Source organism: Salmo salar, chromosome ssa17, assembly GCF_905237065.1.
Source record: "Salmo salar chromosome ssa17, Ssal_v3.1, whole genome shotgun sequence".
In the NCBI taxonomy this organism is placed as follows: domain Eukaryota; kingdom Metazoa; phylum Chordata; class Actinopteri; order Salmoniformes; family Salmonidae; genus Salmo; species Salmo salar.
Window position 1 is genome coordinate 74,015,980 of NC_059458.1, and position 26,411 is coordinate 74,042,390.

A 26,411-nucleotide genomic window follows, 5' to 3' on the forward strand; every position below is an offset into this window, starting at 1 on the left:
ATCTGGGTGGAAAACGCCAACCTGCGAGTTGGGGATCTTCGTGTGTGAGGATGTCAGTGTTTTCGCCTCGCTGACCGCGATGTGCTTCTCTAGGTAGCCCCCGAGCAGCGTTCCTCCTCTCTGAAATCACCACCTCCTCTTCCCCTGTTCCTCCCCCTCCCCCTATCCTTTCTCCTCTCCCCCTATCCCTCCCCCCATCTCATTTAGTCCCACCAACCACCAGCTGCTCCATGGATCCCCTGTGTCCGAGTAATGGTGTGAGCCGGACACAGGCCCGCACCTCCGGCCAACTGTAGCCCCCCCACCCCAGCCCTCCTTGGTCCCATTACTTTTACATTTTTTTTGTACTGGCTTATCTTTTCTCACTATCCCTGGAGTTTATTCTTGTTTGGAACCAGGGATGGATGTACCATCGGAGGCCAGCAAGCATGGCAAGAAGACGACCAGTCAAAAGCTGGAAGACCAGAAGAAGGTAGGATCAACATCACCTTCTTCCATCTCTCCTGCTTTGTCTGGTCCTGTCTGGCTCACTTGGTAGAGCAGTGTGCATCTCTCCTGCTGTGAGTGGTTCTGTCTGGCTCACTTGGTAGAACAGTGGGCATCTCTCCTGCTGTGAGTGGTTCTGTCTGGCTCACTTGGTAGAACAGTGGGCATCTCTCCTGCTGTGAGTGGTCCTGTCTGGCTCACTTGGTAGAGCAGTGTGCTTACAAAGTCAGTGTTGTGGCTTCGATTCCCATTGGCGCCACCCATACAATTTTTTTATGCACACATCTATCCTGCTTTGTTTTAAAACAGTTCCATTAACAAGTAGGATAATCCTCAATGCAGGGGGAACACTAAACAGTTCCATTAACAAGTGGGATAGTCCTCAATGCAGGGGAACACTAAACAGTTCCATTAACAAGTGGGATAGTCCTCAATGTGGAGGGAACACTAAACAGTTCCATTAACAAGTGGGATAGTCCTCAATGCAGGGGAACACTAAACAGTTCCATTAACAAGTGGGATAATCCTCAATGCAGGGGGAACACTAAACAGTTCCATTAACAAGTGGGATAGTCCTCAATGTGGAGGGAACACTAAACAGTTCCATTAACAAGTGGGATAATCCTCAATGCAGGGGGAACACTAAACAGTTCCATTAACAAGTGGGATAGTCCTCAATGCAGGGGAACACTAAACAGTTCCATTAACAAGTGGGATAGTCCTCAATGTGGAGGGAACACTAAACAGTTCCATTAACAAGTGGGATAGTCCTCAATGTGGAGGGAACACTAAACAGTTCCATTAACAAGTGGGATAGTCCTCAATGTGGAGGGAACACTAAACAGTTCCATTAACAAGTGGGATAGTCCTCAATGTGGGGGGAACCCCAAACAGTTCCATTAACAAGTGGGATAGTCCTCAATGTGGGGGAACACTAAACAGTTCCATTAACAAGTGGGATAGTCCTCAATGTGGAGGGAACCCCAAACAGTTCCATTAACAAGTGGGATAGTCCTCAATGTGGAGGGAACCCCAAACAGTTCCATTAACAAGTGGGATAGTCCTCAATGCAGGGGAACACTAAACAGTGCCATTAACAAGTGGGATAGTCCTCAATGTGGAGGGAACACTAAACAGTTCCATTAACAAGTGGGATAATCCTCAATGCAGGGGGAACACTAAACAGTTCCATTAACAAGTGGGATAATCCTCAATGCAGGGGAACACTAAAGAGTTCCATTAACAAGTGGGATAGTCCTCAATGTGGGGGGAACACTAAACAGTTCCATTAACAAGTGGGATAGTCCTCAATGTGGGGGGAACACTAAACAGTTCCATTAACAAGTGGGATAGTCCTCAATGTGGGGGGAACCCCAAACAGTTCCATTAACAAGTGGGATAGTCCTCAATGTGGAGGGAACACTAAACAGTTCCATTAACAAGTGGGATAGTCCTCAATCTGGAGGGAACACTAAACAGTTACATTAACAATTGGGATAATCCTCAATGTGGAGGGAACACTAAACAGTTACATTAACAAGTGGGATAATCCTCAATGCAGGGGGAACACTAAACAGTTCCATTAACAAGTGGGATAATCCTCAATGCGGAGGGAACACTAAACAGTTCCATTAACAAGTGGGATAGTCCTCAATGTGGAGGGACACTAAACAGTTCCATTAACAAGTGGGATAGTCCTCAATGTGGAGGGAACACTAAACAGTTACATTAATAAGTGGGATAGTCCTCAATGCAGGGGGAACACTAAACAGTTACATTAACAAGTGGGATAGTCCTCAATGCAGGGGGAACACTAAACAGTCCCATTAACAAGTGGGATAGTCCTCAATGCAGGGGGAACACTGAACAGTTCCATTAACAAGTGGGATAGTCCTCAATGCGGGGGGACACTAAACAGTTACATTAACAAGTGGGATAGTCCTCAATGTGGGGGGAACCCCAAACAGTTCCATTAACAAGTGGGATAGTCCTCAATGTGGAGGGAACACTAAACAGTTCCATTAACAAGTGGGATAGTCCTCAATGTGGGGGGAACACTAAACAGTTACATTAACAAGTGGGATAGTCCTCAATGTGGAGGGAACACTAAACAGTTCCATTAACAAGTGGGATATTCTTCAATGCAGGGGAACACTAAACAGTTCCATTAACAAGTGGGATAGTCCTCAATGTGGAGGGAACACTAAACAGTTCCATTAACAAGTGGGATAGTCCTCAATGCAGGGGAACACTAAACAGTTCCATTAACAAGTGGGATAATCCTCAATGCAGGGGGAACACTAAACAGTTACATTAACAAGTGGGATAGTCCTCAATGTGGAGGGAACACTAAACAGTTCCATTAACAAGTGGGATAATCCTCAATGCAGGGGAACACTAAACAGTTCCATTAACAAGTGGGATAGTCCTCAATGCAGGGGAACACTAAACAGTTCCATTAACAAGTGGGATAGTCCTCAATGCAGGGGAACACTAAACAGTTCCATTAACAAGTGGGATAGTCCTCAATGTGGAGGGAACACTAAACAGTTCCATTAACAAGTGGGATAATCCTCAATGCAGGGGGAACACTAAACAGTTCCATTAACAAGTGGGATAGTCCTCAATGCAGGGGAACACTAAACAGTTCCATTAACAAGTGGGATAGTCCTCAATGTGGAGGGAACACTAAACAGTTCCATTAACAAGTGGGATAATCCTCAATGCAGGGGAACACTAAACAGTTCCATTAACAAGTGGGATAGTCCTCAATGTGGAGGGAACACTAAACAGTTCCATTAACAAGTGGGATAGTCCTCAATGCAGGGGAACACTAAACAGTTCCATTAACAAGTGGGATAGTCCTCAATGCAGGGGAACACTAAACAGTTCCATTAACAAGTGGGATAGTCCTCAATGTGGGGGGAACACTAAACAGTTCCATTAACAAGTGGGATAATCCTCAATGTGGAGGGAACACTAAACAGTTACATTAACAAGTGGGATAGTCCTCAATGTGGAGGGAACACTAAACAGTTCCATTAACAAGTGGGATAATCCTCAATGTGGGGGGAACACTAAACAGTTCCATTAACAAGTGGGATAGTCCTCAATGCAGGGGAACACTAAACAGTTCCATTAACAAGTGGGATAGTCCTCAATGTGGAGGGAACACTAAACAGTTCCATTAACAGTGGGATAGTCCTCAATGTGGAGGGAACACTAAACAGTTCCATTAACAAGTGGGATAGTCCTCAATGTGGGGGGAACCCCAAACAGTTCCATTAACAAGTGGGATAGTCCTCAATGTGGGGGAACACTAAACAGTTCCATTAACAAGTGGGATAGTCCTCAATGTGGGGGGAACCCCAAACAGTTCCATTAACAAGTGGGATAGTCCTCAATGTGGAGGGAACCCCAAACAGTTCCATTAACAAGTGGGATAGTCCTCAATGTGGAGGGAACCCCAAACAGTTCCATTAACAAGTGGGATAGTCCTCAATGCAGGGGAACACTAAACAGTTCCATTAACAAGTGGGATAGTCCTCAATGCAGGGGAACACTAAACAGTTACATTAACAAGTGGGATAATCCTCAATGTGGAGGGAACACTAAACAGTTACATTAACAAGTGGGATAATCCTCAATGCAGGGGGAACACTAAACAGTTCCATTAACAAGTGGGATAATCCTCAATGCGGAGGGAACACTAAACAGTTCCATTAACAAGTGGGATAGTCCTCAATGTGGAGGGACACTAAACAGTTCCATTAACAAGTGGGATAATCCTCAATGTGGGGGGAACACTAAACAGTTCCATTAACAAGTGGGATAATCCTCAATGTGGAGGGACACTAAACAGTTCCATTAACAAGTGGGATAGTCCTCAATGTGGAGGGACACTAAACAGTTCCATTAACAAGTGGGATAGTCCTCAATGTGGGGGGAACACTAAACAGTTACATTAACAAGTGGGATAGTCCTCAATGCAGGGGGAACACTAAACAGTTCCATTAACAAGTGGGATAATCCTCAATGTGGGGGGAACACTAAACAGTTACATTAACAAGTGGGATAATCCTCAATGTGGAGGGAACACTAAACAGTTCCATTAACAAGTGGGATAGTCCTCAATGTGGAGGGAACACTAAACAGTTCCATTAACAAGTGGGATAGTCCTCAATGCAGGGGAACCCCAAACAGTTCCATTAACAAGTGGGATAATCCTCAATGCATGGGGAACACTAAACAGTCCCATTAACAAGTGGGATAGTCCTCAATGCAGGGGGAACACTGAACAGTTCCATTAACAAGTGGGATAGTCCTCAATGTGGGGGGAACACTAAACAGTTACATTAACAAGTGGGATAATCCTCAATGTGGGGGGAACACTAAACAGTTCCATTAACAAGTGGGATAATCCTCAATGTGGGGGGAACACTAAACAGTTACATTAACAAGTGGGATAATCCTCAATGTGGGGGGAACCCCAAACAGTTCCATTAACAAGTGGGATAGTCCTCAATGTGGAGGGAACACTAAACAGTTCCATTAACAAGTGGGATAGTCCTCAATGTGGAGGGAACACTAAACAGTTCCATTAACAAGTGGGATAGTCCTCAATGTGGAGGGAACACTAAACAGTTACATTAACAAGTGTGATAGTCCTCAATGCAGGGGGAACACTAAACAGTTCCATTAACAAGTGGGATAGTCCTCACTGCAGGGGAACACTAAACAGTTCCATTAACAAGTGGGATAGTCCTCAATGTGGAGGGACACTAAACAGTTACATTAACAAGTGGGATAGTCCTCAATGCAGGGGAACACTAAACAGTTACATTAACAAGTGGGATAATCCTCAATGCAGGGGGACACTAAACAGTTACATTAACAAGTGGGATAATCCTCAATGCAGGGGGACACTAAACAGTTCCATTAACAAGTGGGATAGTCCTCAATGTGGAGGGAACACTAAACAGTTCCATTAACAAGTAGGATAATCCTCAATGCAGGGGGAACACTAAACAGTTACATTAACAAGTGGGATAGTCCTCAATGCAGGGGAACACTAAACAGTTCCATTAACAAGTGGGATAGTCCTGAATGCGGACGGAACACTAAACAGTTCCATTAACAAGTGGGATAGTCCTCAATGCAGGGGAACACTAAACAGTTCCATTAACAAGTGGGATAATCCTCAATGCGGGGGGAAGACCAAACAGTTACATTAACAAGTGGGATAATCCTCAATGCAGGGGGAAGACTAAACAGTTACATTAACAAGTGGGATAATCCTCAATGCAGGGGAACACTAAACAGTTACATTAACAAGTGGGATAATCCTCAATGCAGGGGAACACTAAACAGTTACATTAACAAGTGGGATAATCCTCAATGCGGGGGGAACACTAAACAGTTCCATTAACAAGTGGGATAATCCTCAATGTGGGGGGAACACTAAACAGTTACATTAACAAGTGGGATAATCCTCAATGCAGGGGAACACTAAACAGTTCCATTAACAAGTTGGATAATCCTCAATGCAGGGGGAACACTAAACAGTCCCATTAACAAGTGGGATAGTCCTCAATGCAGGGGGAACACTAAACAGTTCCATTAACAAGTGGGATAATCCTCAATGCAGGGGGAACACTAAACAGTCCCATTAACAAGTGGGATAATCCTCAATGCAGGGGAACACTAAACAGTCCCATTAACAAGTGGGATAGTCCTCAATGCAGGGGAACACTAAACAGTTCCATTAACAAGTGGGATAATCCTCAATGCAGGGGGAACACTAAACAGTCCCATTAACAAGTGGGATAATCCTCAATGCGGGGGGAACACTAAACAGTTCCATTAACAAGTGGGATAGTCCTCAATGTGGAGGGAACACTAAACAGTTCCATTAACAAGTGGGATAATCCTCAATGCAGGGGGAACACTAAACAGTTCCATTAACAAGTGGGATAATATTCAATGCAGGGGGAACACTAAACAGTTCCATTAACAAGTGGGATAGTCCTCAATGTGGGGGGAACACTAAACAGTTCCATTAACAAGTGGGATAGTCCTCAATGCAGGGGAACACTAAACAGTTACATTAACAAGTGGGATAGTCCTCAATGCAGGGGAACACTAAACAGTTACATTAACAAGTGGGATAATCCTCAATGCAGGGGGAACACTAAACAGTTCCATTAACAAGTGGGATAATCCTCAATGCAGGGGGAACACTAAACAGTTCCATTAACAAGTGGGATAGTCCTCAATGTGGAGGGAACACTAAACAGTTCCATTAACAAGTGGGATAGTCCTCAATGCAGGGGGAACACTAAACAGTTCCATTAACAAGTGGGTTAATCCTCAATGCAGGGGGAACACTAAACAGTTACATTAACAAGTGGGATAATCCTCAATGCAGGGGGAAGACCAACCAAATGTATATTTGTCTTTGTTGTTTCACCAAGACGCCAATGTCTAGTTGTTTTGTGATCCAAATCCCAGCGGCTTGTTTGGCTATACTTCTTATCTGTTGCCTTATCTTATTTATTTATAAACTGGGGGAAATGGGTAGGATGCCTGTTCTGTTCCCCCCTAGCCCCTACAGTCTTTCATCTCAGTTTGTCTGGCATCTCTCTGGGCAGAACTCTCCCCGCCACCTGGGAATACATATTTACACACGGTTTGAGCAGCAGCCTTTTATGTTAAATACTCTGGGAATAGCATAAAAAAGACATAGTTACTACAGAAAACAATATGGTATCCAGTCTCCCACTCCTCTTCAGTTTTACAGAGTAGATAGTTAGAGCTGAGGCTATCCGTGTGGTCTCTCTCTCTCTCTCAGCGGGAGCGCGGATCACAGTATGGGGCCCAATTTGGACAGCTACCCCCGACCTGACCTGATTCCTGCTAACCAAGTGCTGCCGATAAGCGCAATTATTCTCCTGCCTGGAACATCAGAGTGCAGGAGACGTGCGGTCGTACATCAGATCTGACGTTTGTGGCACTATTATCATCTCATGAAAGGACATGGAGCTTCATTCTTTTTCCATTTTAGGCCCACAGCCTCCTGTGAGGAGCGCTTACATTTGACCTTTAGTAGTACAACAGTATTGTGTGTGGGTGTGGGAGGGTGGGAGGGTGTGTGGGTGCATGCCGCCTTAGTTATTCTCAGAACTTGAGGCGTGTTGAAGATGGAAATGGTCTCATAAGAGAACAAAGAAAGACTTGCAGAGAGAAAATTTTGAAAAAATCACGTACTTAAGAATCACCCATATATTCTTAAATTCCTCTGAAGGGAGTGAACAGTTCAGCCATTAACTTTGATTATTCTTATATAAGTCCATATAAGTCCATATAAGTCCATTGAACGTCATTCAAAAAAAAAGCAACAGGACCCTTTGAGGTAAATGAAGACTAAACAAGAACATAAATACAAAGCGAACACTTGACGGTAGCCTGACTTTGACCAGGCCAATATCGATCAGGATAATCTCTCTTGAACTTTTAAATCTGCTCGTTTTCAAAAACAAAATGGAAGCAGATTTCTGGCTAATGGAGCCTTTTTCGAATGCCAGCATGCGAGGGGAGAGCCAATGGGAAAGGGTGATGTTAAATATTCATACTTGCTCGCAGTTTGGTTTGAAAAGTTTGCCATGCCAAGAGATAAGTCATTTTTGCTCCCGGCAAGGAAAAATATGATTTTAAGCCAGAGATTCCATGTTTTAGATTTCAGTGATATTTGGATGCTCGCTTGACAAAATGGAGTTGAATAGTTGTGCAGGCCAGGTAGACCCTCAACGCAAGCATTCGTTACTTTTCTCTCTCTAGATGTATTGGTATCTGAATGTACATTACCGGTCTGAAAAGGCTTGTCACGATTGGTTGATTGTTGGGGCCCCAGAACCACTTATCAGAGCTGCTACGTCTGCCTTTGTAGGTTGCTACTTCAGAGGTGCAGTCTACATCCCAAATGGCACCATATTCCCTATTTAGTGCACTGCTTTTGACCAGGGCCCATAGTAGTGCAGAAAAATAATGATCAATCAATGAAATTGTATTTGTCTCATGCTTTGTTAACAACAGGTATAGACTAACAGTGAAATGCTTACTTAATGGGCTTTTTAATCCCTTTTTCACAAATAGACTGTAGACTGACTATCATATTAAGGTCTAACACTCCTGACTATTAGTGAATAGTCTATGGAATGGTCTATCACTGAATGGTCTATCACTCCTGACTAAGGCTGAATACACCAGTAGAGATGACGTGGCAGTGGTGTTGTTTAAGGGAGGGTTTAACAGGAGAGTAGTTGCAGAACTTTGGCAGTGTGCGGCGTAGGGCAGGGCTCCCCTGTGAATACTCTGCCAAAGGGAGGGGGCAGGCTGCCAGCAGGCTTGGTACACTCCTCACTGGGTCACAGTGTGAATGGAGATGATCAAGCCCCACGGCTGATACACCAGTGATACCCAGCGCATGAGGATGCCCTCTCTCTCTCTGGAACACTCACTGTGTGTGTGTGTGTGCTTTCTCTCGCTCTCTTTTTTCCTTCCTCCATCCTTCCTCCAGTCTTCTCTCTCCATCCCTCTCTCTCATCCTTCTCCATCCATCTCTCTCCCTCTCCATCCTTCTCCCTCCCTCTCTCTCCATCCTTCTCCCTCCCTCTCTCTCCCTCTCCATCCCTCTCTCTCCATCCTTCTCCCTCCCTCTCTCTCCCTCTCCATCCCTCTTTCTCCATCCGTCTCTCTCTCTCTCCATCCCTCTCTCTCATCCTTCTCCATCCGTCTCTCTCCCTCTCCATCCTTCTCCATCCCTATCTCTCCCTCTCCATCCCTCTCTCTCTCTCTCTCTCTCTCTCTCTCTCTCTCTCTCTCTCATCCCTCTCTCTCATCCTTCTCCATCCGTCTCTCTCCCTCTCCATCCTTCTCCCTCCCTCTCTCTCCATCCTTCTCCATCCTTCTCTCTCCCTCTCCATCCCTTTCTCTCCATCCGTCTCTCTCCCTCTCCATCCCTCTCTCTCCATCCTTCTCCATCCATCTCTCTCCCTCTCCATCCCTCTCTCCATCCTTCTCCATCTGTCTCTCTCCCTCTCCATCCATCCCTCCCCCTCTCCATCCCTCTCTCTCCATTTCTCGCTCTCCATCCTTCTCCATCCATCTCTCTCTCTCCATCCTGTTCCATCTGTCTCTCTCCCTCTCCATCTCTCTCTCTCCATCCTTCATCTCTCTCTCCATCCTTCATCTCTCTCTCTCTCCATCCCTCTCTCTCCATCCTTCTCCCTCCCTCTCTCTCCCTCTCCATCCCTCTCTCTCCATCCGTCTCTCTCTCTCTCTCCATCCCTCTCTCTCATCCTTCTCCATCTGTCTCTCTCCCTCTCCATCCTTCTCCCTCCCTCTCTCCATCCTTCTCCCTCCCTCTCTCTCCATCCTTCTCCCTCCCTCTCTCTCCCTCTCCATCCCCCTCTCTCCGTCCGTCTCTCTCTCTCTCCATCCTTCTCCATCCATCTCTCTCCCTCTCCATCCCTCTCTCCATCCTTCTCCCTCCCTCTCTCTCCATCCTTCTCCCTCCCTCTCTCTCCCTCTCCATCCCTCTCTCTCCATCCTTCTCCCTCCCTCTCTCTCCCTCTCCATCCCTCTTTCTCCATCCGTCTCTCTCTCTCTCCATCCCTCTCTCTCATCCTTCTCCATCCGTCTCTCTCCCTCTCCATCCTTCTCCATCCCTATCTCTCCCTCTCCATCCCTCTCTCTCTCTCTCTCTCTCTCTCTCTCTCTCTCATCCCTCTCTCTCATCCTTCTCCATCCATCTCTCTCCCTCTCCATCCTTCTCCCTCCCTCTCTCTCCATCCTTCTCCATCCTTCTCTCTCCCTCTCCATCCCTTTCTCTCCATCCGTCTCTCTCCCTCTCCATTCCTCTCTCTCCATCCTTCTCCATCCATCTCTCTCCCTCTCCATCCCTCTCTCCATCCTTCTCCATCTGTCTCTCTCCCTCTCCATCCATCCCTCCCCCTCTCCATCCCTCTCTCTCCATCTCTCGCTCTCCATCCTTCTCCATCCATCTCTCTCTCTCCATCCTGTTCCATCTGTCTCTCTCCCTCTCCATCTCTCTCTCTCCATCCTTCATCTCTCTCTCCATCTCTCTCTCTCCATCCTTCATCTCTCTCTCTCTCCATCCCTCTCTCTCCATCCTTCTCCCTCCCTCTCTCTCCCTCTCCATCCCTCTCTCCATCCGTCTCTCTCTCTCTCTCCATCCCTCTCTCTCATCCTTCTCCATCTGTCTCTCTCCCTCTCCCTCCCTCTCTATCCTTCATCTCTCTCTCCCTCTCCATCTCTCTCTCTCCATCCTTCTCCCTCCCTCTCTCTCCCTCTCCATCCCTCTCTCCCCATCCGTCTCTCTCTCTCTCTCTCTCCATCCCTCTCTCTCATCCTTCTCCATCCCTCTCTCTCATCCTTCTCCATCCGTCTCTCTCCCTCTCCATCCTTCTCCCTCCCTCTCTCCATCCTTCTCCCTCCCTCTCTCTCCATTCTTCTCCCTCCCTCTCTCTCCCTCTCCATCCCCCTCTCTCCATCCGTCTCTCTCCCTCTCCATCCCTCTCTCCATCCTTCCTCCATTCTTCTCTCTCCATCCCTCTCTCTCATCCTTCTCCATCCGTCTCTCTCCCTCTCCATTCTTCTCCCTCCCTCTCTCTCCATCCTTCTCCCTCCCTCTCTCTCCCTCTCCATCCCTCTTTCTCCATCCGTCTCTCTCTCTCTCTCTATCCCTCTCTCTCATCCTTCTCCATCCGTCTCTCTCCCTCTCCATCCTTCTCCCTCCCTCTCTCTCCATCCTTCTCCCTCCTTCTCTCTCAATCCTTCTCTCTCCCTCTCCATCCCTTTCTCTCCATCCGTCTCTCTCCCTCTCCATCCCTCTCTCCATCCTTCTCCATCTGTCTCTCTCCCTCTCAATCCATCCCTCCCCCTCTCCATCCCTCTCTCCATCTCTCTCTCTCCATCCTTCTCCATCCATCTCTCTCTCTCCATCCTGTTCCATCGGTCTCTCTCCCTCTCCATCTCTCTCTCTCCATCCTTCATCTCTCTCTCCCTCTCCATCTCTCTCTCTCCATCCTTCATCTCTCTCTCTCTCCATCCCTCTCTCTCATCCTTCTCCCTCCCTCTCTCTCCCTCTCCATCCCTCTCTTTCCATCCGTCTCTCTCTCTCTCATCCCTCTCTCTCATCCTTCTCCATCCCTCTCTCTCATCCTTCTCCATCCGTCTCTCTCCCTCTCCATCCTTCTCCCTCCCTCTCTCCATCCTTCTCCCTCCCTCTCTCTCCATTCTTCTCCCTCCCTCTCTCTCCCTCTCCATCCCCCTCTCTCCATCCGTCTCTCTCCGTCTCTCATCCCTCTCTCTCCATCCTTCTCCATCCCTCTCTCTCCCTCTCCATCCCTCTCTCCATCCTTCCTCCATTCTTCTCTCTCCATCCCTCTCTCTCATCCTTCTCCATCCGTCTCTCTCCCTCTCCATTCTTCTCCCTCCCTCTCTCTCCATCCTTCTCCCTCCCTCTCTCTCCCTCTCCATCCCTCTTTCTCCATCCGTCTCTCTCTCTCTCTCTATCCCTCTCTCTCATCCTTCTCCATCCGTCTCTCTCCCTCTCCATCCTTCTCCCTCCCTCTCTCTCCATCCTTCTCCCTCCTTCTCTCTCCATCCTTCTCTCTCCCTCTCCATCCCTCTCTCCATCCTTCTCCATCCATCTCTCTCCCTCTCCATCCCTCTCTCCATCCTTCTCCATCTGTCTCTCTCCCTCTCAATCCATCCCTCCCCCTCTCCATCCCTCTCTCCATCTCTCTCTCTCCATCCTTCTCCATCCATCTCTCTCTCTCCATCCTGTTCCATCGGTCTCTCTCCCTCTCCATCTCTCTCTCTCCATCCTTCATCTCTCTCTCCCTCTCCATCTCTCTCTCTCCATCCTTCATCTCTCTCTCTCCATCCCTCTCTCTCATCCTTCTCCCTCCTCTCTCTCTCCTCTCCATCCCTCTCTTTCCATCCGTCTCTCTCTCTCTCCATCCCTCTCTCTCATCCTTCTCCATCCCTCTCTCTCATCCTTCTCCATCCGTCTCTCTCCCTCTCCATCCTTCTCCCTCTCTCTCCATCCTTCTCCCTCCCTCTCTCTCCCTCTCCATCCCCCTCTCTCCATCTGTCTCTCTCCCTCTCCATCCCTTTCTCTCCATCCTTCTCCATCCATCTCTCTCCCTCTCCATCCCTCTCTCCATCCTTCTCCATCTGTCTCTTTCTCCCTCTCCATCCATCCCTCCCCCTCTCCATCCCTCTCTCCATCTCTCTCTCCATCCTTCTCCATCCATCTCTCTCTCTCCATCCTGTTCCATCTGTCTCTCTCCCTCTCCATCTCTCTCTCTCCATCCTTCTCCATCTCTCTCTCTCTCTCTCCATCCCTCTCTCTCCATCCTTCTCCATCTGTCTCTGTCTCTCTCCCTCTCCATCTATCTCTCTCCCCATCCTTCTCCATCTGTCTCTCTCCATCCCTCTCTCTCCATCTCTCCATCCCTCTCTCTCCATCTCTCTCTCTCCGTCTCTCTCTCTCCATCCCTCTCTCTCCGTCTCTCTCTCTCTCCATCCTTCTCCATGTGTCTCTCTCCGTCTCCATCCCTCTCTCTCCATCCCTCTCTCTCCATCCTTCTCCCTCCTTCTCTCTCAATCCTTCTCTCTCCCTCTCCATCCCTTTCTCTCCATCCGTCTCTCTCCCTCTCCATCCCTCTCTCCATCCTTCTCCATCTGTCTCTCTCCCTCTCAATCCATCCCTCCCCCTCTCCATCCCTCTCTCCATCTCTCTCTCTCCATCCTTCTCCATCCATCTCTCTCTCTCCATCCTGTTCCATCGGTCTCTCTCCCTCTCCATCTCTCTCTCTCCATCCTTCATCTCTCTCTCCCTCTCCATCTCTCTCTCTCCATCCTTCATTCTCTCTCTCTCCATCCCTCTCTCTCATCCTTCTCCCTCCCTCTCTCTCCCTCTCCATCCCTCTCTTTCCATCCGTCTCTCTCTCTCTCATCCCTCTCTCTCATCCTTCTCCATCCCTCTCTCTCATCCTTCTCCATCCGTCTCTCTCCCTCTCCATCCTTCTCCCTCCCTCTCTCCATCCTTCTCCCTCCCTCTCTCTCCATTCTTCTCCCTCCCTCTCTCTCCCTCTCCATCCCCCCTCTCTCCATCCGTCTCTCTCCGTCTCTCATCCCTCTCTCTCCATCCTTCTCCATCCCTCTCTCTCCCTCTCCATCCCTCTCTCCATCCTTCCTCCATTCTTCTCTCTCCATCCCTCTCTCTCATCCTTCTCCATCCGTCTCTCTCCCTCTCCATTATTCTCCCTCCCTCTCTCTCCATCCTTCTCCCTCCCTCTCTCTCCCTCTCCATCCCTCTTTCTCCATCCGTCTCTCTCTCTCTCTATCCCTCTCTCTCATCCTTCTCCATCCGTCTCTCTCCCTCTCCATCCTTCTCCCTCCCTCTCTCTCCATCCTTCTCCCTCCTTCTCTCTCCATCCTTCTCTCTCCCTCTCCATCCCTCTCTCCATCCTTCTCCATCCATCTCTCTCCCTCTCCATCCCTCTCTCCATCCTTCTCCATCTGTCTCTCTCCCTCTCAATCCATCCCTCCCCCTCTCCATCCCTCTCTCCATCTCTCTCTCTCCATCCTTCTCCATCCATCTCTCTCTCTCCATCCTGTTCCATCGGTCTCTCTCCCTCTCCATCTCTCTCTCTCCATCCTTCATCTCTCTCTCCCTCTCCATCTCTCTCTCTCCATCCTTCATCTCTCTCTCTCCATCCCTCTCTCTCATCCTTCTCCCTCCCTCTCTCTCCCTCTCCATCCCTCTCTTTCCATCCGTCTCTCTCTCTCTCCATCCCTCTCTCTCATCCTTCTCCATCCCTCTCTCTCATCCTTCTCCATCCGTCTCTCTCCCTCTCCATCCTTCTCCCTCTCTCTCCATCCTTCTCCCTCCCTCTCTCTCCCTCTCCATCCCCCTCTCTCCATCTGTCTCTCTCCCTCTCCATCCCTTTCTCTCCATCCTTCTCCATCCATCTCTCTCCCTCTCCATCCCTCTCTCCATCCTTCTCCATCTGTCTCTTTCTCCCTCTCCATCCATCCCTCCCCCTCTCCATCCCTCTCTCCATCTCTCTCTCCATCCTTCTCCATCCATCTCTCTCTCTCCATCCTGTTCCATCTGTCTCTCTCCCTCTCCATCTCTCTCTCTCCATCCTTCTCCATCTCTCTCTCTCTCTCTCCATCCCTCTCTCTCCATCCTTCTCCATCTGTCTCTGTCTCTCTCCCTCTCCATCTATCTCTCTCCCCATCCTTCTCCATCTGTCTCTCTCCATCCCTCTCTCTCCATCTCTCCATCCCTCTCTCTCCATCTCTCTCTCTCCGTCTCTCTCTCTCCATCCCTCTCTCTCCGTCTCTCTCTCTCTCCATCCTTCTCCATCCGTCTCTCTCTCTCCATCCTTCTCCATCCGTCTCTCTCTCTCCATCCTTCTCCATCCATCTCTCCCTCTCCATCCTTCTCCATCGGTCTCTCTCTCTCCATCCATCCATCCCTCTCTCTCCATCCTTCTCCATGTGTCTCTCTCCCTCTCCATCCCTCTCTCTCCATCTCTCTCTCTTCATCCTTCTCCATCTGTCTCTCTCTCTCCCTCTCCATCCATCTCTCTCCCTCTCCATCCCTCTCTCTCCATCCCTCTCTCTCCATCCTCCATCCATCTCTCTCTCCATCCATCTCTCTCCCTCTCCACCCCTCCTTCTCCATCCCTCTCTCTCCATCTCTCTCTCTCCATCCGTCTCTCTCCAGAGAGCTACCACGCTGCTGTTTTTTGTCCCTTTGAATGACCTAATCTCTGATGTGAAGCTCACCCCGCCCCAGGGATAATGATTAAAGCATCTGATTGGCTCTGGGTGGCGACTGTGTGCGACCTAAGGGTTGGTTGTACGTCTACGGCTGCTTCCCAAAAGGCACTCTAGTCCCAATATAGCACACTACTTTCACCAGGGCCCGTGGTCAAAAGTTGTGCACTATGTAGGGAATAGGGGACGCAGTCTACCACCAATCATCAGGGGGCTCGTTGCTCTACTAGAATGCCTCTTGGCTTTTTCTTATTTCTCTTGAGCAGTAGCCTTTTTGAGGTCTAGTCGAGTTGGAATTTAAGTGGATTCCAGTACCAGCCCTCCCGGCTCTCTCTATCTAGTGATTTTGTTTTCACACACAAATGTGTTACACTTGTGCATCTATAGGCCCACGGGGGAGGGAGCTCTCTCCGAACCCTGTCAAAATTAGCTGCCTAGTCCCCTGTGGTAACTAATCTATCAAGGACTGTTTTTTTTTTCAACTGTGAAAATGAGCGGTGAATAATTTAGATAGTGTTATTTTGTATTTTCTGAATCTATCCAAATCAGATCTACATGCTAATGTCAGAACAGAGGAGAATGGATGACAGTTGTGTGAGAATACGCAGCACATATATAAATCATTTACACGCCACATTCCAATGCAGATGTTCTAACGTGTCTTTGTAAGCAGTGTTGGGAATGGATCTATTGTACAGAGCATACATAGCAGTTGTTCCAAAAGATCTGGCTTAGTGAATGTCCATTACATTTGGGGTGTTGGTTTATTCTGCAGATTCTAGACATTCTTGACTATTTAATTACATTGTTCACACCACACTCTGGTCTTTGGGCTCTACAGCCCAGCACAGCTTACAGATGTTCATTGATCCAGCCTTTGATGTTATGTGAAGCCACATAGTCAATGATTTAGGACGCCTCATCAATATTTTGGGCGGACATGGACATCATACCATCTACAATAAGCAGGGTCTGTTCATACGAATCATACGATGAGTATCAAGGTGTTGTTGTTGATACAGAGGGTATGCCTAAGGGTCTCGTCATTAACGAGCTAGCTAGCCTAATCAGCCTTGGTACACTCCTACTGGTTATGCCGTCAAATATGCACAGTTTAGGGTCTCCATTTTAAAAACAGCTCCATGGGAATCCCCCGCTTCTTCAATTCCTCATTGCCCCTCCTCCCCTACTGCTATGGTAAAAATGTTTATAAAATATTTTCATCTTGTTTGCCACTTTGCTGAGAAGTCGACCAACATGGCGAGGCCGATATGAAAGGTTCTCTTGTTGGCAGCTCTTTGCCGTCCATATTCTGAGTTCCCAATAGAAAGGCCGCGGAGAATACCACACTGTGTGTAATGTATTGAATTGCCGGTGAGTGCACAGCTTCGGTTAGAGTCATGCGTTTTCAATGTAAATGATTAGGGCTCTCAGTCGTGTCCACATTTGAAATGTTCTATCAACAAACGCAACCGCCAAGGCTAATACAGTGTATTTAGTCTTTGGATGGCTTTTTTCGGGTCGTACCAGTTTAATCAAAAATAGAAAATAGACCCCCTCACCTTCATTATGGTACACCCCGCCCTCTCAAAAACCCATTAGGTGGACAAATTGGTGCGGAGACACAGCGGACTCTGTTGTACACACCTGCTCTCAATTAGCTGTGCCCCCGTGGAGAATGACATGGAACTAATGAGCCCATGATTCTGCCCGCCAACCCCTCAGGCCCGATGGAGACTGGCTGCGGACAGGGACCTGCCAGTCAGAGCACCTGCCTGCCACGCATACAGAGCAGGGCCGACAGGGGGAGACTGGAGAGTGACAGGCGACAGAACTCATCTACCACCCGTGTCACTCAGACAGCCTCCATCAGGAGGGTTCATCTACCCCAGGAAGTCCACCTGCTATTGTGTAGGCGATGGTTGTGTGAGTAGCTGAATACACTTCCTGGCAATGCGAGCCATGCTGTAACACTAACTTGTTTCGTTGTTGTAACACCTAGTGTTTGTGTGTGAGATGGGCTAGTGGTAGAGATTTGAAATGGGGGTTTTATTCGATGTCAAAGACGGAGGCGTGTTTTGTTTCATGGGACTGGCAATTTATAGGGCGTCTTGTAAAATCACCGTGAGGATACTTGGAGGTTGATTATGGTTCCCTCATAACTGACATACCATCTATGACCCTGAGTGAGAGATGGATAACGCTTTGCAAAACGACCGTTTACTTTGACACAGTTGGGCTTGTAAAGTCCTATTCAGATTGCTGTATTTGCTGGTTTTTACAAGCATTCGCCCTATTAGTTGTGTGTGTGTGTGGCAGTTTGATAGCACATTCGGTAGTATTTGTTATTGGCTGTTCAAAGAAGAAATGTCAAGTACAAGAACAGCCTGCGCAATCTAATCTAATCTACTGGGCAGATAATGCTAATCATTTAAGATCATGTGTAAATCATTGATGACAGAAGCAGTACCAAACGGTAGAAAACAGTTAGTAGTAGAGTCACTGTTTTGCATACATCCCTGTTAGTCCCAAGCAGGTGTATGTGTTGACTCAATCTCTAAATCTGTTCCACCAGCGTTGCCTTTCCCAGATGTGCAACAGTGTCGATGAGATGAACCCTCTCGACCTCAAGTCCCAGGTAGCTCGCGGCAGCACGCTTGCTCACAGATTATGCCGAGTCGCCTCTTCGGCGGCGCTATCAGCACTAAGGAGCTCCACCGCACCCCCAGCCTCGTCCTCCTCACGCCACTTGACCCCCTTATGGCTCGGCAGCTCATTCCATGTGGTATTAGTGGGCTGCTACCACAGAATAAAGTCTGAGCGAAAACACGACAGAGTCGCGGGCGAGACGCTCACGAAGCAGCCCCCCTCCCCCGCCACAGAGCTGCAGAGACTAGAGTGGAGAGTGGGCCCTGGTCCAAGAGAGAGAGAAAGAAAGAGGGAGGAACGAACTCAATGACATTGACATTTCAAGAAACTCAGGGAAAGTCTTTGGTTGCACCCCAGAGCGATGGCGCTATTGTACTTAGCGGAGCTCGTGTTAGTCTCTCGGCTCTCTGCTTCTCTTTAAGGCGCTGGCTGCTGAGAGAGTGGCTGATGGGGAAGGATGAGATTAGATGTGGTCGTCGCTTTGTGGACGGCCGCACATCTGTTGTCTCATTGAAGTCTTTTAAAATGCAGTTGGCCAGGTGTTCTGTAGCATTTGAAGTGCTGAAACAGGGACTCTGGATCCTCAAAGACGATTAGTCCAATTTAGAACCAGGACGACACCAGTCATCATTGATGAAAAGCGTTAGTCGGAGTCACTGTTCCACAGTGTTGCTGTTCATGTGAACTATGATGAATTGAGCTTTATTGGATTGTGCATTATTCTTGATATTTGACAGAGACCAGGGTTCAAATTCTCTTTCACATATCTGAGCGTTTCATTGAGTCTGCCTGGAGTGCTAGACACTTTCCCCACACATTCCATTGGTTCCTTTGCGCCAGGAGAGAACAATCGTAGCTAATTAAAGAAAACCAACCCAGGTTAGATTTGATACATTTGATTACTGATTCTGAATCTCATTGCAGTGGCCAAACTATATCCTTTCCATGTCACCATTGACACAGTGTTCTAGAGAGAGGATGATTCCATTTACTATCAGGCAGGGGCGCAACTTTGGTTTTAGAAGTGGGGGTGCATACTGTAATTATAATAATTTTTTGTCTGATAAACCCTCCAACCAGCCTACCCGACCGCTCTGAGGCATCCGCATGGTCTTAAAGCACACCACTGCCTTGTCTTGTATCACATTCCATTGATAAAACCGGGGGGGACAAAAATGCAATTTCAGAATGTGGGGGGGGATATGTGAAAGTTCCGCCCCTGCTATCAGGGATCCCATATGATCTTAAAATATTAGCTCTCGGCTGCCCTATTTATCTCATAACCCCGGGCAGGACAATGGGGATGTAGTGTATAATGATCCCCCCTGTGATGACTTGTGTCCCATCCGGTGATGCCACATCATCTCCAACTGGGCCACGATGAGAGCCACCAAATCTGAATCCCTCACAATCCTGTGATACCATCAGGAATAGTATCCCTCTCACCCGCGCTCGGTGTAGTTAATGGAAAGCTCTCTTTATCTGGTGCTGCACGTCGCCCAGATGAGATTGCTTCCCCTGCCGGCTTGAATTTCCCCATTGATTGTGCAGCCACTGAGATACAGCCACACTATACCACTATTAGGTCCCTGTATTAAATCACACAGCTATAAGAGGGGTTACAGTCGGAGGGGGAATTCAAATGGATTGCCCCGGCCTGTATGGAATGTCTATGGGTACCATAAACATTCATTCAAGCCTCTCTTTGCGGTATGGAATGTGCCTCGCCGATTTCCCTGAAATATCGCCGCGTCGTAAAGACGAACATATCCCAAACCAGGGTCGTATATTGTTAAATTGAAATCCCATTATTTGGGCCAGCATGGCGACATGTATCGGCATTGTGGAGAAAGACCGATTTGTACCCAATACAGCAGGCAATCTAAATGGTAATCATGTAAACCTCAACCTGACAGGCGTATTCTCTCAATCGAAGTGCAAGAGAGCACATACAACCAAAGCAGCACTTTGGAAAGGGAGTCATGAAACCATCAGAACTCAATGTTGACGTGACAGCTGGAATGGCCCGGTAACTAAAAGTCACGTCATGGTTTATCGAACATTACAGGTGTCAAAATGTGGACATCTGTACTGTTGAATAGCATTACAACCTCTGCATAGTGCTGAATACTAGGAGACTTCCTACTAGGGGACTTCCAACTGTGATCTGAAATCATATGAAGTTTATGTGTGTAGGCAAGACGGTAGCCTATGTGGACACGGATGATGTTACATGCAATATACATGCATGCAGCACGTGTGAAGCATGTGGATGGTAACATTATATATGCATGTACAGTGTATTGGCATGTAAGTATGCACCCCAGAAGTGTGATTCACAATCTCAACCGAATTCCCATTAAAGCACCAGCAAGCTGTCAAATACAATTTGCACATTTGTGATATGTCTGTATTGATAAAGAACACTACCCCCCCCCCCCCCACCTACCATCAATCTGCAGTATATCCAAACAGATTACCTTTGGTACAGCCTTCCTGTATTAACGCCAATCTGCACGATGCTGGCTGGTTCCCCCTGGTTCTCGTGTACCTGCATCAACATTCTGTAAGCATGGCTGCCCCCCGTCCCTCTAATAACAGATAACAGGATTATCTGAGCAGCTGTGATCTTAACGGGAGTCAGGGAGGGTCAGAGGAGGACGCATGCAGGCTCGCATGCAGGCTCATACCAGCCAAAAGATGGATTACTGCCACTATGTCTATCTCTGTGGGTTGTGCAGATATGGATTAGTGATGGGCACCAATATCGATAATTAGATATGAGATCGATATAGTTTGATATCCATATGACAAGGCATAGCGTGATATCAGTTTATCCTTGCTGTTAATCACTGTTGTGTAAAATCAGATTCAGAAAACTTTAATGTCCTCAGAGGCAATTCATCTTGCAGCAACCATAAAACATTTAACATCTAAAAAGATCAAATAAATAGCAACGGATATTTACAAGCAAATAGGCAGGGTAAGTGCTGTTTCGTGGTGCAAGTGCTAAGTGCAATTAGTCCAACATTTGTTAAGTTGCAGAATTGCATTCGGAATAAAAGAGTACTTGGCCCTATTTTTTTTTTCATACCTTAGGTAGTCTGTACCTGCGTCCAGAGGGAAGGAGCTGGTATTCGGAGTGGAATGGATGGGAAGAGTGAACTGCTATTTTATTAGCCTTCTGGAGGGCTCTGCCCAGGTAGAGAGATGACAGTTCTTGCTGTTGCTGCCCCATGATTTTCCTGACTATCTTGCCCAACCTATTTTTATGTTCAACCTTGATATTCCCAAACCAGCAGGTCAAGTAGGGGTTTCCATCTGAAGTAGTGCGCACCTCAGAGAGTGTGTTGCCAAGTCCTACCTGCTGAGACCTATCAGTTAGGAAGTTGGTGATCCATGTGATAAGCATAGCATCAAGTCCGAAGTCTCCTCTCAGTCTGTCCACGAGGACCAATGGATTAATTGTGTTAAATGCTGAGGAGAAATCTGTGACCATGATACGCACATGGGTTTTACTGCCCGACCACTTAAAAAAGAGCATACATGACCGTTCGTCCAGGAACAAAACCCTCTCACAGGCTCTCAATTACGCATACTTAATTGCCTGCTGATGGGCCATCACTGGGCTTCATATTGTATACAAACTGGTTGGCTACAGTAGGTTAGGCCCCCAGAACATTCACACGTGACCCAATGGGCAATCAGCAAGCAGCTGTCTGGACTTCACAAAGCTGTGGAAGAGAACAAAAAATGAAGCATTCACACAGAATGTTTTTCATAAAATTGATATAATATCGATATCTGATCAAGAAAAAAGTCTAAATATATTGACTTAGATTTTCTGTATCCCCTGTCCTGGCACCCCAATGGGAACTAGCTCCCCTCTGAAGCTAGGACATCAGAGTCCCTGCCCATCTTCTGAAAACATCTGAAACCCTACCTCTTCCAAGTGTATCTGAAATCATTTTCACCCCTACTATCACTGACTTTGCTGATAGCTACTTTATTGAGGGAAAATGTGCTTACTATGACTGTGATATGTGTTGTCCCACCTAGCTATCTTAAGGTAAATGCACTAACTGTAAGTCATTCTGGATAAGAGCGTCTGCTAAATGACTAAAATGTAAATGTATGTCAAAAATGGTGCCCTTCACCAGTAAGGATACAAATGCTTTGAAATACTACCGCTCTGCAAGTCTTGTCCCTGCTCCGCCACCACTTTTTTTTACAGAAGCAGGAAGCTCAATGAAGACATGCTTCTCTTGGTGCTAATTGTTCATGTTATCACATTCAGAAAATACAGGCCTGAAGTGCTGTCATGTCACCTCACCTGACCTGACCTGACCTGATCTGATGTACATTCTTTTGAAATGGTGCACATCTTTCCCACACCTGAGACTGACAGTGGCCTGTGGGCTTTTCCACCAACAGGTTTATTCTGATCCATAGTTTACCTTGAAACTAATGCCATTTTCCGCTCGGTGAAACGTTATTCGTTCATTGTTCATTGTGCTTCTGAAGTATGCAGGTGCAATGATGTCTTTGCAGATTTTCCCAAGGTTTCCTCAAATGAACAGATAGTTGTTAACTCAAATTAACAGAGCTTTTCTCCCCCTAAATCTACTTCAAAAGCTTTTCCTAGCAATTCGTGTTGAGTCTGCTTTCTTGATGTCAACAGTGTCTATGACTACCACTGTTACCCAGACCCCACAGAGAATGGTGTTGACTGACTACCAATGTTACCCAGACCCCACAGAGAATGGTGTTGACTGACTACCACTGTTACCCAGACCCCACAGAGAATGGTGTTGACTGACTACCACTGTTATCCAGACCCCACAGAGAATGGTGTTGACTGACTATTACCCAGACCCCACAGAGAATGGTGTTGGCTGACTATTACCCAGACCCCCCACAGAGAATGGTGTTGACTGACTATTACCCAGACCCCACACAGAGAATTGTGTTGGCTGACTATTACCCAGACCCCACAGAGAATGGTGTTGACTGACTATTACCCAGACCCCACAGAGAATGGTGTTGACTGATTACCACTGTTACCCAGACCCCACAGAGAATGGTGTTGACTGACTACCACTGTTACCCAGACCCCACAGAGAATGGTGTTGACTGACTATTACCCAGACCCCACAGAGAATGGTGTTGACTGACTACCACTGTTACCCAGACCCCACAGAGAATGGTGTTGACTGACTATTACCCAGACCCCACAGAGAATGGTGTTGGCTGACTATTACCCAGACCCCCCACAGAGAATGGTGTTGACTGACTATTACCCAGACCTCACAGAGAATGGTGTTGACTGACTATTACCCAGACCTCACAGAGAATGGTGTTGACTGACTATTACCCAGACCCCACAGAGAATGGTGTTGGCTGACTACCACTGTTACCCAGACCTCACAGAGAATGGTGTTGACTGACTACCACTGTTACCCAGACCTCACAGAGAATGGTGTTGACTGACTATTACCCAGACCCCACACAGAGAATGGTGTTGACTGACTATTACCCAGACCTCACAGAGAATGGTGTTGACTGACTATTACCCAGACCCCACAGAGAATGGTGTTGACTGACTATTACCCAGACTCCACACACGGGATGGTGTTGGCTGACCACCACTGTTAGCCAGACCCCACACAGAGAGTGGTTTTGTGACTTTGGGTTGCTCAGTGCTCTGACTCCATCGTCACAATTAGATCCGTCAGAAGTGACTCACAGGTTTTGGGGCAGTGTTCAACATAGAGAGTTCTCGGGGGTGGGAAAGTGCACAGTAGCGTGTGCAAGACGAATTTGTGTATTGGTCGCTCCATAAAGGCACCGGTCTTGATGAAACCGAAGTGACAGGGACACCTGCACAGATCTTGTGTCCAGTCACCCACCCGAAATGAAGATCAGCCTCAGTCCACTTACATAACCTTGATCTACACAGTCATCTTTGGTCATTGCTTCCAATGCTCTGCATGTGTGTGAGCATTGCATGTGGCTGCCTTCTCGTCTGATGTTGACCCTTTAACTTTGGAATGCAATTGCGGCTTTAGCTGGATCATGTCCTGCCTTTCGTGGCCCCACTTCCTGTCAGACCAATCTGTGTGACTGATCTGTAGCTTCATACGCCCTGGTGGAGTCTGGCACGCTCCAACCACAGGAGAAATAAAACCAAGAAGTTTTGTTTTGATACGTTATTGACAAGACGCTCTCCTCATCGGCGCTATCCCGTGTTTCATCCCTGCATACAATCCCACGTCTCATCTCCTGTGAAGTCTCTCCTCATCGGCGCTATCCCGTGTTTCATCCCTGCATACAATCCCACGTCTCATCTCCTGTGAAGTCTCTCCTCATCGGCGCTATCCCGTGTTTCATCCCTGCATACAATCCCACGTCTCATCTCCTGTGAAGTCTATCCTCATCGGCGCTATCCCGTGTTTCATCCCTGCATACAATTCCACGTCTCATCTCCTGTGAAGTCTCTCCTCATCGGCGCTATCCCGTGTTTCATCCCTGCATACAATCCCACGTCTCATCTCCTGTGAAGTCTCTCCTCATCGGCGCTATCCCGTGTTTCATCCCTGCATACAATCCCACGTCTCATCTCCTGTGAAGTCTATCCTCATCGGCGCTATCCCGTGTTTCATCCCTGCATACAATCCCACGTCTCATCTCCTGTGAAGTCTCTCCTCATCGGCGCTATCCCGTGTTTCATCCCTGCATACAATCCCACGTCTCATCTCCTGTGAAGTCTATCCTCATCGGCGCTATCCCGTGTTTCATCCCTGCATACAATCCCACGTCTCATCTCCTGTGAAGTCTATCCTCATCGGCGCTATCCCGTGTTTCATCCCTGCATACAATCCCACGTCTCATCTCCTGTGAAGTCTCTCCTCGTAAGAGTGAAGGCCACTGTTCAAGAACAAAGGCCCACAACCCTGGAGCCGGCGTTGAGTGTAATTCCTTTTGCATTTACGTACATTTAGTGGTGATTTGTCAACGGTTATTATTAATCGGCACCAGTGTAGCACCAGTACGCCGGGGCTATTATCCTGACGACTGGGTGACAGGCCCTCTCACTAGCGGATTTAATTCCCACCAAGACATCTCTAATCTCAGAGGTATTTGTGTCAATGCTCCCGGATTAGAAACTAATCATAAAGAAGGGATCCTCCCCCTCTTTCCTCCTCCATCTCTCACCTTGGATATAGGGCTTTATCCTCTTTCCTCCTCCATCTCTCTCCATGGATATAGGGCTTTATCCTCTTTCCTCCTCCATCTCTCTCCTTGGATATAGGGCTTTATCCTCTTTCCTCCTCCATCTCTCACCTTGGATATAGGGCTTTATCCCCAGAGGCTCTGTGATTGAGTCGTTACAAGTCAGAGGCACACCCCATTTGTTCCAATCTCTGAAACATGCATGTACGTGTTGAATAAACATGTTGGTAGGGAAAAGGAAGGAGGTGTTGGCAGTCATGCGTGTCACACTTGACAAGTTGACAGGTGAGAAATATAGATGAGGACTTTGTGAACCTTTTCTCCAGGAGCACTGTGAGTGAAGACAACACAGTGTCCTTGACGCCATCAAAGAAGCCAAAGGTTTTTTTTCTCTTACTTGAGTTTTTTACTAATTCCAGTTTAATTCTTCAGATAAAACTATTATCTGAAAAAAAACGTATCTATAAAATGATTTTCAGATAATAGTTTTATACTGGTTAATAATAATAATAATAATAATAATAATAATAATAATAATAATAATAATAATAATAATATTTTATAGATAATCATTTTTTTCAGATAATAGTTTTATACTGGTTAATAATAATAATAATAATAATAATAATAATAATAATAATAATATTTGAAGTATTTGCGAATAACACTTAAGATATTCTATCAGCTGATGTCTTTACATATTCTATTCATCATAAAAAAAAGTCCCTGGTTGAAATGATGTAATCATGACTTCATTCTGTCCAGTTTTGCTTGCTGGGTTAAAACTTACTGTAGGCTTACAGAATGCCTTATCAATATGATATTGATCAACCCTGTGGCAGGTTATGGGGCGTCTCGCTGAAATCCCAAGCTGAAACAGAACACCAATGCCCTTTTGTGTGTCTATGATCAAGCCTACTACTTTTAACGATCTAATGAAGTCAACCAATCATACGTGTACAGTATGTCCTACACTGTCTTCTACAGTAGCTAGCTTATCCCTGAGCCGGTGCCTCCGTGGCCTGATGTAGACGCTGCAGGGAGTCATGGTCTATAATAAGCTGCACAGCTGGGGCGCTGCTGCCTCCTCCTCGCACTAGCAGTGTGAGGAGCTGTGCTTGCTTGGCCTGGGATTGATGGGGTATTTTTGGCACCTCCACTGA

At 47.2% G+C, this 26,411-nt stretch overlaps 1 protein-coding gene across 1 annotated transcript in view; it reads left to right on the forward strand.

The window, feature by feature from the left end:
* The first annotated feature begins 340 nt into the window (after window positions 1-340).
* LOC106576581 (neuron navigator 3) overlaps window positions 341-26,411 on the forward strand; it is a 416,631-nt gene continuing 390,560 nt past the window's right edge. The window contains exon 1 of the mRNA XM_045700121.1: window positions 341-472. Coding sequence (XP_045556077.1) covers window positions 401-472 — 72 coding nt within the window. The 5' untranslated portion in view covers window positions 341-400. The remainder of the gene's footprint in view (window positions 473-26,411) is intronic.